The following is a 12,546-nucleotide window of genomic DNA, read 5'->3' on the forward strand; positions in this document are numbered from 1 at the left end:
GGATTGCAGTGTTGTGGTCACTTTGGGAAGGGATTTTCCTTAGGAAATTGCTCAGAACGGAGCAACCCTAAAGCGTATTTAAATAAAATTTATACCCACTCTAAGATTTTTTTATGCTGCCAGAACTGTGTAAAAGAAAATCAGGTCCCAAAATTAACAATTTAAGGCTGCGTTTTCCCCCGCCTCCACCCTCACACCAGAAGCGGGAAAGCGCGGAAACTTCTCCCTGTGGGAGTGCAGTGTTGTGGTCACTTTGGGAAGGGATTTTCACGGGGAATCGCTCAGAACGAGGGGCCCTTGACGCTGCCCGGCTCCGGGAGGCGGGCGGCCGCGTAGGCCGAGGCTGCCAGGCAGGCGGCGGGCTCGCAGAAGCCGGGCAGGCCCGCGGGCCCCGGCAGCCCCGGCCGGCCCGCCTCGCCCGGGGAGCCCGGCAGGCCCCGCTCGCCCGCCTTGCCGTCCACAGCGTGGCCGGGGATGCCCGGGAGACCTGGAAAGGCAACGGGGTGGGATGGGTGGGGTGCTGAGAATCAAGCTGAGAGATGGGTTTTATCTGAGAAATAGGGGTTTTCCCCTCAGAAATAGGAGTTTTTCCCTCAGAAATAATAGGGATTTTCCTCTGAGAAATAATAGGGATTTTTTTTTCCCTCAGAATCATGGATTTCCCCTCAGAAATAATAGGGATTTTTTTTTTTTCCTGAGAAATAATAGGGATTTTTCCCTCAGAAATAGGGGTTTTCCCTCAGATATAGGGATTTTCCCCTGGAAAATAGAGATTTTTCTCCTCAGAAATAATAGGGATTTTTCTCAGAAATAGGGATGAATTGAGGTTTTGTGGGATGAGCTTGTGCAGGTTTTATGGGATGAACTTGGGCCCATTTTGTGGGAGGATCCCAGGCAGGTTTTATGGAATAAACTTGAGCAGATTTACAGGATGAGCCTAGGCAGTTTTTGTGGGATGAACCTGTGTAAATTTTGTGGGATAAACCTGAGAAGGTTTTGCGGGATGAACCTGGGCAATTTTTGTGGAATAAACCTGAGCGGATTTACAGGATGAGCCTGGGCTGGTTTTGTGGGATGAACCTGTGCAGGTTTTGTGGGATGGATCAGAAGGTCCCCGGCCACCGCTGGGCTCATCACCCCAAGGTGACAAAGGCCACCTGGGGACACCTGGTCTCACCTGGGATCCCTGGAGGACCTGGCATTCCCGGGTGGCCACGGCCAACCTCTCCCCGCTCGCCCTTCTCTCCTCTCTTCCCTGTGGGTACAAAAAGGGGGGAAGGACTCCATGGCAACCCTGGATGGGTGATCAGGGATGGGGACAAACATGGCAGTGCCACCCCAGGAGGGTTTGCACCTGGCACCATGTCACCACCACCCACCTTTGGGTCCGACATTGCCGATCTGCCCGGCAGCTCCCAGGATTCCGGGGACACCTCGGGGTCCCATGGGGCCGTGGGGTCCCTGATCACCGGGTGGCCCTGGGGGGCCGGGGGGACCGAGAGGTCCCATGGCCCCGACCCCACCCAGGGCAGCTCTCTTGGCGCTCACGGCCACCTCTGCCAGCTGCTCTGTGGGGCAGAGAGGGGCCGGGATGGGATCCACGGGGTGGGATCCATGGGGTGGGAACCATGAGATCCACAGGATGGGATCCATGGGAAGGGATCCATGGGGTGGGATCCATGGGGTGGGAACCATGGGATTCATGGGGTGGGATTCATGGAATCCATGGGATGGGATTCATGGGATGGGATCCACAGGATGGGAACCATGGGGTAGGATCCACAGGATCCATGGGATGGGATCCACTGGGTGGGATCCATGGAGTGGGAACCATGGGATGGGATCCATAGGAAGAGATCCATGGGATGGGATCCATGGGGTGGGATCCATGGGATGGGAACCATGGAATCCATGGCATGGGATCCATAGGATGAGATCCATGGGGAGGGGATTCCACCGGATCCATGGGGTGGTGTCCCTGGGATGGGATCCATAGGAAGAGATCCATGGGACAGGACCCATGGGATTCATGGGATCCATGGGATGGGATCCATAGGGTGAGATCCATGGGGAGGGGATTCCACAGGATCCATGGGGTGGGATCCATGGGATGGGATCCATAGGAAGAGATCCATGGGATGGGAACAATGGGATCCATAGGGTGGGATCTATAGGAAGAGATCCACATGGGATCCACGGGATGGGATCCACTGGATCCATGAGGTGGGATCCATGGGAAGAGATCCATGGGATCCGTGGGATCTGGTGGCCCCGCTCCGCCCTCACCTTGCAGCATCTTCAGCACCACGTCCACGATGTGCTGGTCCCCAGCGTCCCGGCCCTGCCAGGAAGAGAATTTCACTCCTTTTGTCCCCTCCCAGAGCCCTTCCCAGCCCAAATCCCAATCTCCATCCCCTCCCTGCATCCCAGGTCACCTTCCCACCCTGCTCTTCCCTGTTCTGTCCCAGGGCAAGTGCTCAGCTTGCTCTGTGCTCATGGCATTAGAGTCCAAAATGAGGATTTTAGGGAAAAATCCCAACCCTTTAAATCCCTGCTGCTGGCTGGTTTATACAGGGACAGTTTTTGGATGCCATACACAGTGGGAAAGGCAGAATTCCTCCCCAGGAAAGCAGGATCCCAGCTCCTGAGTGGAACAGCAGCGTGTTCCCCGAGGAGCTGGGTGGGAAGCAGAGGCAATTCCTGCCGAGCAGGGAGGATGAGGAGGTTTGTAGGATCAGGGTACTCACGGCTGTGCCCCTCGGGCCCGGCATTCCCGCCACTCCGCGCTCCCCCACCAGCCCCCGCGGGCCGGGCGGGCCGGGATAGCCCCGAATTCCCGGCGCTCCTGCATCCCCCGAGGGGCCGGGAAAGCTGAGCTCTCCCTGGATGCCTTGCTGAGGAGGGATGGAGAGAGAGGGGCATGAGGGGCTCAGGCTGTGCTGAGCATGGGGGCTGCACCCCGAGAGCCCAAAATGTCCCAAAAAACATGGGCAGGGCTGGGTCCCAAACCGGGCTGGGGGTGAACCCAGGCTGGATCCCAAAAACTGGGGCTGGATCCCAAAAATTGGGTCTGGGGCTGAACCCAGGGCTGAATCTCAAAAACTGGGGCTGGATCCCAAATGGGGCTGGAGCTGAATCCAGGGCTGAATCACAAAAATTGGGGCTGGGGCTGAATCCAGCATTGGATCCCAAAAACGGGCTGGATCCCAAAAATTGGGGCTGGATCCCAAAAATGTGGGCTGGATCCCAAATGGGGCTGGAGCTGAATCCAGGGCTGAATCACAAAAATTGGGGCTGGGGCTGAATCCAGCATTGGATCCCAAAAACGGGCTGGATCCCAAAATTGGGGCTGGATCCCAAAAATGTGGGCTGGATCCCAAATGGGGCTGGAGCTGAATCCAGGGCTGGATCCCAAAAACGGGCTGGATCCCAAAAACTGGGGCTGGATCCCAAATGGGCTGGAGCTGAATCCAGGGTTGGATCCCAAAAATTTGGGCTAGGGCTGAACCTAGGGCTGGATCTCAAAAATTGGGGCTGGGGCTGAATCCAGCATTGGATCCCAAAAATTGGGGCTGGATCCCAAAAATTGGGGCTGGATCCCAAAAATTGGGGCTGGATTCCATATGGGGCTGGAGCTGAATCAAGGCCTGGATCCCAGAAATTGGGGCTGGGGCTGAATCCAGGGTTGGATCCCAAAAATTGGGGCTGAACTTGAATCAAGGGCTGGATCCCAAAATGGGGCTGAGACTGAATCCAGCACTGGATCCCAAAACAGGGCTGAGCCTGAACCTGGTGCTGAGCCCAGAACCGAGCCTGAATCCAGGGTTTAACCCCAAGGAGGAGCTGAGCCTGAATCCAGGGCTGATCATGATCACTGGGCCCCATTTCCAGGGAAAATATTCCCCCAGCACCTCAGCAGGGAAGATCCAGCTCAGGATCCCACAAATCCACCCAAGTTTTGGGGTGTCCTCGGTCCCAAATCCCCATCACTCACCTGTCCCTTGGGTCCTGGCTCTCCTGACTCCCCCTGGGGACAGAGGACCCAGGAAAGGCAATGAGGACACAGCAGGGATTTAGGGTTGGGATTTAATGCCAGGCAGGATCCCCCAGCTTAGCAAGGGATCCCCCAGCATTCCAAGAATCTTCTGGAAGCACTCACCTTCTCTCCCTCGAGCACTGCCAGGCCGTGGACACGTGGATCTCCCTAAAGGAAAGGCAAGGAGAGACGGGAACATTCCCAAAGGAAACGTTCCCAAAGGGGGAATTCATGGAGAAAGTGTTCGGAGCCAGTGTTAAAGCCAGCTCTGTTAACCCCAGCTCTGTTAATCCCAGCTCTGTCAATCCCAGCTCTGTTAATCCCAGCTCTGTCAATCCCAACTGTCAATCCCAGCTCTGTCAATCCCAGCTCTGTTAATCCCAGCTCTGTCAATCCCAGCCCTGTCAATCCCAGCTCTGTTAATCCCAGCTCTGTTAATCCCAGTTCTGTTAATCCCAGCTCTGTCAATCCCAGCTCTGTCAATCCCAGCCGTGTTAATCCCAGCTCTGTCAATCCCAGCTGTGTTAATCCCAGCTTTGTTAATCCCAGCTCTGTTAATCCCAGCTCTGTCAATCCCAGCTCTGTTAATCCCAGCTCTGTCAATCCCAGCTCTGTCAATCCCAGCTCTGTTAATCCCAGCTCTGTCAATCCCAGCTCTGTTAAACCAGCTCTGTTAATCCCAGCTCTGTCAATCCCAGATCTTAATCCCAGCTCTGTTAATCCCAGCTCTGTTAATCCCAGCTCTGTCAATCCCAGCTGTGTTAATCCCAGCTCTGTTAATCCCAGCTCTGTTAATCCCAGTTCTCCAAATCCCAGCTCTGTTAATCCCAGCTCTGTTGATCCCAGCTCTGTCAATCCCAGCTCTGTTAATCCCAGCTCTGTTAATCCCAGCTCTGTCAATCCCAACTGTCAATCCCAGCTCTGTTAATCCCAGCTCTGTTAATCCCAGCTCTGTCAATCCAAGCTCTGTCAATCCCAGCTCTGTTAATCCCAGCTCTGTCAATCCCAGATCTGTTAATCCCAGCTCTGTTAATCCCAGCTCTGTCAATCCCAGCTCTGTTAATCCCAGCTCTGTTAATCCCAGCTCTGTTAATCCCAGCTCTGTCAATCCCAGCTCTGTCAATCCCAGCTCTGTCAATCCCAGCTCTGTTAATCCCAGCTGTGTTAATCCCAGCTCTGTCAATCCCAGCTCTGTTAATCCCAGCTCTGTTAAACCAGCTCTGTTAATCCCAGCTCTGTCAATCCCAGCTCTGTTAATCCCAGCTCTGTTAATCCCACTTCTCCAAATCCCAGCTCTGTTAATCCCAGCTCTGTTAATCCCAGCTCTGTTAATCCCAGCCCTGTCAATCCCAGCTCTGTTAATCCCAGCTCTGTTAATCCCAGCCCTGTCAATCCCAGCTCTGTCAATCCCAGCTCTGTTAATCCCAGCTCTGTTAACCCAGCTCTGTCAATCCCAGCTCTGTTAATCCCAGCTCTGTCAATCCCAGCTCTGTCAATCCCAGATCTGTTAATCCCAGCTTTATAAATCCCAGCTCTGTTAAGCCCAGCTCTGCCAATCCCAAAGGAAATGGTGAAGTTTCTTATAGCATTTTTGTTACTCTCATGCAAGGGAGATGAAAAGACCATCACAGAACAGCCAACCCTGAACTTTTTAAAAATCAGGAATCAAATCCCCAAAATGATAGAATATCCTGAGTTGGAAGGGACACACAAGGATCATAGAGTCCAACTGCAGACCCTGCACAGGATATCCCAGGACTCACACCCTGTGCCTGGGAGCACACTCCATGGACTCTGTAGCAAATCATGTAACACACTGACTTTTAGCTATTTCAAGTGAATATAGGATTCATATGTGCATTTTTCCTCCAAAGAATGAAGTTGTGGAGGGCACAGCAAGACGCATTTTGTTCTGTGCTAGCAGTCTGTAAGTGGTGAGGAAAACCTTTGCTTTCTGATATTACAGAGAGAGGCATGAAAAGAGAGCAGGCTGCTGGTGCCTCCACACATGAGGTGCCCCTGAGTGAGTGCAGAGATCTATGCTCTGATTACAGACAGCACTGAAGGATGTCACAACTGCCAGAGAGCCCCACGCCTGCAGGCAAGCAGGGATTTCCCTCTGCCTCTAGGACTCATGTCTTCAAATGGATAGTCCAAACGGGAGTCCAAAAATGGGCAACACACTGAAACTTTCTTCCACAAAGGGGAAGGCATCTGTTCCGATGGCTTGACTGAGTCTGAACCACAGGTCACCTCCTGTGTGCAGTGCACAGGGAAGCCAGATTTCCCAGAGGATGCAGTTCCACATGGGTGATTGGCATATGTGGTGCTACTGACAGGCAGCCTGAAAATTTGGCATTTTTTCCACGTTTTAATTCCTCAAGCTTTAGCACTGTGGGATTCATACTTCAGAAGCCATGATTCTTGGCATATAATTTGCAGAGGGGCCCTGCACCTTTCCTTTCCTTCTCCCTTTCTCTTCTGGATTTTTATACAGGATTTTAATTCTTTTCCTTCCCTTCCCCTCCCACCCCCAGCTGCTTTAAGTTGATACAGGAGAAAGTAGAGGTCACAGGAAGAGTGAAGACACATAATCTAATTTTCATTTTGCCCATTAATCATGCATGATTCCAGCCAGCCATTTAACAAGGTGGAACTCTAAAGTGATCACTCTCCAGAGTGATGGGGGAAAATTCACTCTAATTCCCATTGCTGCTCCCCACTCCTGTTCGTGCTGCACAGAACCGCCTCTCCCTCTTACAGAGAAAAATGGATCTACATGTCCCAAAAAATGTATGCTGTCCTGGAAGCCTTCTCAAGAGCTTTTTACTATATTTAAAAGTGTCAAGCTGAAGCTGTTGGTGCTTCATTTGTGGGTGGCTGGATTTTGTGGAGGTGTGGCTCAAAGAAAATCAAATAGGAAGCTTTCTATTTTAGTACATTTTGCTATGGAGTGGTAACTATTGTTACACGTTATTCTAGCTCACAAATCAGAGAGCCTGGAAGCAGTTCTGTGTCTGCACCCCTTATATGCTCTCTGCTGTTTCTCAGACTCCCAGCTAGTCAGGATCAAACCTCCTAAAGTGAGACAATTCTGGAAATTACAGAGATGTGCATTAGGGATGTATCGGGCCCTGCACGTGCACAGGTGAGGCAGGAAAAGGAAAAGGCACCTCCTTTCCCTCCTTTCTCTGCTGGAGTTTGATGAGTACTGCAACATTTGCCATCTTGCAAGATGGGTGAACTCTGGACATCCCAGCTACTCCACAGTCAAGGAAGCTTCTGTATTTCACAAGGTTTCTGTGCCAGCTGTGAATGCCCCAGTCTCTTTCCACTCACTGTGATTTTGTCAGAGAAAGAGAGCTTATCCTGAACTTTGAGGTAAGAGGCCCAAGGACACTCCCTCGGAGGGGAAAAAATGGGTTTTCCATACCAAAGAGGTGATAAGCCTGGGAAGTGTTATCTCCCTCAGAGGCCACTCAAGGGCATCATTCAAGAGAAAGTGAGAATCAGCAGTACATTCCTTTGCCCTTTCAAGGTCTCAGAGAAACACTGGGATGTTTAAAGGAAGAGGAGTGCAAGTACACAGAAGCAGGATAAGATCTGAGTATGTCCAAGGCTGAGTTGCTGACAAGCCCTGTTTTGGGGGGACCCTGAGCAGTTCAGTCTGCAATGGAAAAGGCATTTGCCAAGACAGCATTGCCACTCTGGAGTCTTCTGCTCTACTCTAGTGACAAAGAGGTGCTCATTGGCTCTAGGAAAAACCTGTGTCCTGCAGCTGGCTGTCCATCTCTCTCCAAAAAACTGCAGCCCTGTGTCTAGGAGGTTTCTCTAATAAGATCAGTGACTCAAGTAAAGAGGCTGTGATTCCTAAGCCAAATTGTTAAGTCCCCAGAACTACAGGGATTTCCCAAAATGCCAATGCTATATCATCCCTGACAGGCTATGGAGAGGTGTCATGGGGACCAAAAGCCCCTTTAGGGCCACTCTGATAGAAAAAGGGCGACAAAGAGGTGAAATGGAAGATTTATTACATTTTGTTTCCCAGTTCTTAAGGGCTAACAGCTAATGCCTGTGAAAGCAGGAACATGGTAAGGGTAGCAGGGATTATATTTATCTGTCAGTGTTTCTAATCAAATGTACCAACTGTGGAAGACGTTTGGGCATTCTTGTCTAGTGAAACCAAAATGATAAAGATACAGAGAGAAATTTTAAAAGAAGAAATGAGAATTAGAGACTCAATCACATAACTGCACTCAGTTTCTGTGGGATTTGGGAGCATCGCTGCCTTTGTGAAAACTTCCCTTTGCATGTGAAGAACACAGCTGGGTGAACTGAAACACTGCACCTGCTGTCAAGAGGATGGAACAAGAACAGGCAGACCGGCTCGGTGCTCATGATTCTACTAACTCAAGTTTTAGTACTCCAAAATAGAATTACCATGAAGTTCAGGAGCAATTATGTGTAACAATTAAAAGAATTTTCATAATACCATTATTGAGCAAGCCCTCTGTATTACAAGCAACTTTATTAGCTGTTGAGCCAAGCCATATTTCACAAGCCAAAACCCTGATCAGGCCACATTTGCCAGGTGAGTATTATGTTGTGTTTCCTTTTCAGGGGCTTGATCTGAGAGCAGCAGCACAGAGCTGAAATTTTGTTTGCTTGGTTTGATTTTTCCTAAGTATGTTTTCAGTTTTTACTGAAATTGTACATTGCAAGCAACTCCTGGATACACAACCCCACCTCTCCTAAGAGACTTTTCTACTTTGGCAGGGACACTCAACAGCATGAAATAATCCCCTTCCATTTACAAAAGAAGCTCCCAGTCTCTGAGTTTTGAACTATTAGTGATCCATCACTTGCAACAAAACCCAACATGGATACTCTGCGAACAGCCTTGATTTAAAATATTTGCTATTGACTGTGTGCAGGAATGACTGACTGTGCTCTGGCTTCCAGGGACACCAGCAAAAACAAGAGGGGATTGTGTAAGTTTTTTGGTTTAAGTACTTAAATCAGTTTCCTCTTTTCCCCCATAACACATTATTCTAAGCAAGAGGATATAACTCTGCTTGCAGGAGGAAAACAAGAAGCAGATGATACAACAAAAAAGCAGAGACAGATATGCACAGAGGCCAATTAATTTTTTTTTTAATTTGAATGCAAAATGCAAAGAGAAATGACACTAAACACCTAAGCTTCCTTCTAAAGTAATGAATAAGCCCAAAAATCTTTCAGAAAGATTGTATTAAAAAAATCTGACGTGCCTTTTAATTAGATAAAGGAGTTCAACTTTGTAGTGACTGGAATACAGCTTAACATAACATAGATTTTGTACTTGGATCCAGATACTATGACAGAAAATATTTGATAGCAAATAGAAAAAAATACAACAGGTCCCCATTCCTGAACAATAATGATAGAAAATATGTGCATAGGATTTGAAGAACAACATCAACAAATTCTATAAATCCTTGCCTATTTTCTGCAACTGAGTCAGGACACTTTCCAAAATAAGCCTGAAAAAATTTTTTAACTTTTTAATCATGTGTTGCCTTTAGACATTTTAAATTTGTGTTTTTCTCTTATACCCAAATACCTCGTTTGAGGGAAAGCAAAAGTAAACATAAAAAAGAAATTGAATGAGCATGGTAAAAAGTCAGTGCTATAATCTTTTTTGTTGATACTGGGAACATTTTGCCACTTTAAAAATAAAGCCTAACTGAATGCTGCTAAGGCATCCAAAACTGCACCAAAAAATTATGGTCCTACCCTATTAATTTCTGTTTTCCAATGACTGCTGCTGATATAATGTATTGGAAGACATGACCTACTTCCTGTGTTTTCAGAGAATACAAATAAGGAAGATCTCATTGCTAAATATATTTTAAAACCAGAAGAAAGAGAGGGGAGTCACAAGAAGTAGGGCAGAGAGGTGGGCTTGAGGGAGACAGAGGTATTTTGCCAGAGAACACAGAACATTCCTGGTTTTCCCTACTGATCATGACTTTGTTTTTAACAGGGGCACAGCATTTATGTAAATGCCAAGCCTCTGGCAAATAAAACAATGGCATCATGTGTAGTCCCCTCCCTGGAAGAAGAAGAACATGTCTTTGCACAGTGCTTGGCCACCTGAAGCTGCTCCAAACTCTGCTGGCCAGGGGCTCAAGGGAGCCACGGCTGCACCCCAAGCCTTGGGATTCTCTTCTGTCATTAAAGGATATCAAACTTGTGTCAGCACAGGTGGCTCTTGAGCACACCTGAGGCTTGGTTTGCTGTAGGTTAGCTCCTGGGGTCCCCATGGGAAAAGGCTCCAAAACATCCCTTGGGTACCACTGCTGCTGCCTCTGCTCTGAAAGTCAGCACTTATTCCCCAGTTTAAAAGCCCCACAGCTCTGAAGCAGTGAATGAGCTGTTTCTGCAGTAAGAGACATGAACTTCTCAGAACTAATTATCAGAGGGAGTACACACCTTCTTCACCGATCCATCTAAACACTCGAGCTTTACTAAATGCACTCTGTTCCCTGGCCAAACTACGTGGGTCTGATTTTCCTGCACAGGATGAGGTAGGATCTTGCTGCTACCAAAGCTGAAAGCCCCAAATGCAACATGGCTAAGAACTGAATTGCCCTGTTTCCAGAGCTCCACATGCTAATTCTCTGCTAAGCCAAAGCATGGGGCTTTGATTTCCTAACCTCAGAATGTTATCTGGCTCTGGTGTAGGATTACCATTAGCTCTGTACATCTGTCCTTACAGTAGGGTCACTGTCACACCATATGTCACTTGAACAACCTTTATTTTTTCTAGATTTTTGTCTCTTTTAAATCAGTGTTCATCTGGAAGAGCCTGGATTCCCTTGGCTTTCAAAATCTGCTTTGCATTGCTAATGCATGAAGCTGTAGGCAAAGTTGCATTAGTGAGACAGAGAAAGGCACAGAGAGAGATACTAAAAGCCTGCCAAGACACAATGTTTTAAGGTTGCTCTTCTCTTTAATACTCACAAAACAAAACTCCAACCGCCCAAACAAAACATCAGAGCAGGTTTATTCCATTTCCATTTACCAAACTAATGACCACATTTTTTTTTCTAAAGTGCTTCTGCATAAGTTCATTATCCAGTGAATATTCCTGACTTGCAGCAGTGTAACAAGAGAGAGTCTGACCTGGAAAGAGCAGGTCAGGCTCCACATGGAAGCCATCACAGGGTGGCAAGTCACAGCCTCAGTACATGCAAGGTATGCCAGTCTTTTGACACAGGAGGAAAAAACTCCTGCAAAATTCATGGACAATTAGTTCTCCCTCTCCCCTCTCTAGTTCTGTGGTAAGAGAAAGGATCATCAGCCTCTAGATTGTCAGTCTCTCAGAGGAACAACAAAAGGAAGGAATCAGGGGATCTGGAGGGAGAAATTAAAGGGGTCTTCCAAGAGCCAGCCTTGTGGAACATGATGAGGATTTTGTACTTCCAGAGGCCCTTTGATCCCAAAGGAACTCAAACACCTCTCTAAATGACATCCTGATCTCACATCAGTAAAAGGGAGCAAAGAAAACCATGTCCATGCAGGTGGCCATAGGATAGCTCCTGTGCTGGAAGGAGCACAGGAACACCTACAGGGCTTTAATAAACCTGGACCCAACCATGTACCACAGACCTGTGCAAGGCAGTGCAGGGGAAAAGGAGATTACCAGAACACAGGGAGAGCAGCAGGAAAGAGAAGAGCCATCCATAGCTTGCTTCAAAGGGGAAAGACATCAACTCAAACCACATCTATAAGAAGCAAATGGAAACACTCCTCAGCTACTCAGAAACAAAAGCAAGACCTGAAGAATTGAACTGAAGCTGGGAGGAAGATCCAGGGCACACTCCTGTTGTAGACAAAGACAACAGGGCTTTTCCTACCAGCTTAAGAATGAGCAAGTCACAGCAGAGCTCAGACTCAAGATGAAGACACTGAACAGCCTGTCTCTCTCTGAAAACCACAAAGGTTCCCTGCCTCACTTCTATGCCTCATCGTTGACTGCTTTTCCAATGGAAAAGTTCACCATGGAGTGCAGACAAAAGAGCAGCATTAGCTACATCCTTCCCAGGGTACCCAGTGGATTAAAGGTGCTCTTGCAGCTCAGGCTCAAGCTGGTCAGATCAAAAGCTTCATTGGAGAGCTCATGCAAAGAGTTTTCAAACAAATTCAGCTACACTCAGATGCAAGGATACATCAAGTATAATCTGTTATTGTTCCACCAAGAGTAAATCCTCACCTAAGCCTCAATTGATAAAAATTAGTCTAAACTATTCATCCTCTTGTGCCCCTTGTATTTCCTATCTCCTTGCAGTCTGGGGCTTCCAGGTGTGACTGTGATCTTCCCCATGATGGGATGGTAAGATTCAAATGACAGAGGAAGAGACTACAGGTTGACCTCATTGTCAGATAAAATCCATTATGTGTGATTAAAACTTTACAAAATGCAGTCACATTAAAAATTACTATCATGAAGTGCACCATGATTTACT

General features: G+C 48.2%; 1 protein-coding gene across 1 annotated transcript in view; it reads right to left on the minus strand.

The window, feature by feature from the left end:
* Positions 1 to 281: 281 nt before the first annotated feature.
* LOC128948756 (mastermind-like protein 3) overlaps positions 282 to 12,546 on the minus strand; it is a 29,099-nt gene continuing 16,834 nt past the window's right edge. Inside the window, exons 3-9 of the mRNA XM_054293518.1 lie at positions 4,160 to 4,204; positions 3,995 to 4,027; positions 2,748 to 2,894; positions 2,287 to 2,341; positions 1,380 to 1,568; positions 1,178 to 1,255; positions 282 to 487 (exon numbers count right to left, since the gene is read on the minus strand). Of these exons, the coding sequence (XP_054149493.1) occupies positions 282 to 487; positions 1,178 to 1,255; positions 1,380 to 1,568; positions 2,287 to 2,341; positions 2,748 to 2,894; positions 3,995 to 4,027; positions 4,160 to 4,204 (753 nt within the window). The remainder of the gene's footprint in view (positions 488 to 1,177; positions 1,256 to 1,379; positions 1,569 to 2,286; positions 2,342 to 2,747; positions 2,895 to 3,994; positions 4,028 to 4,159; positions 4,205 to 12,546) is intronic.

Source organism: Melozone crissalis, unplaced genomic scaffold, assembly GCF_028551555.1.
Source record: "Melozone crissalis strain CALT ecotype California unplaced genomic scaffold, PUWL_Pcris_2 ptg000156l_1, whole genome shotgun sequence".
Classification (NCBI taxonomy): domain Eukaryota; kingdom Metazoa; phylum Chordata; class Aves; order Passeriformes; family Passerellidae; genus Melozone; species Melozone crissalis.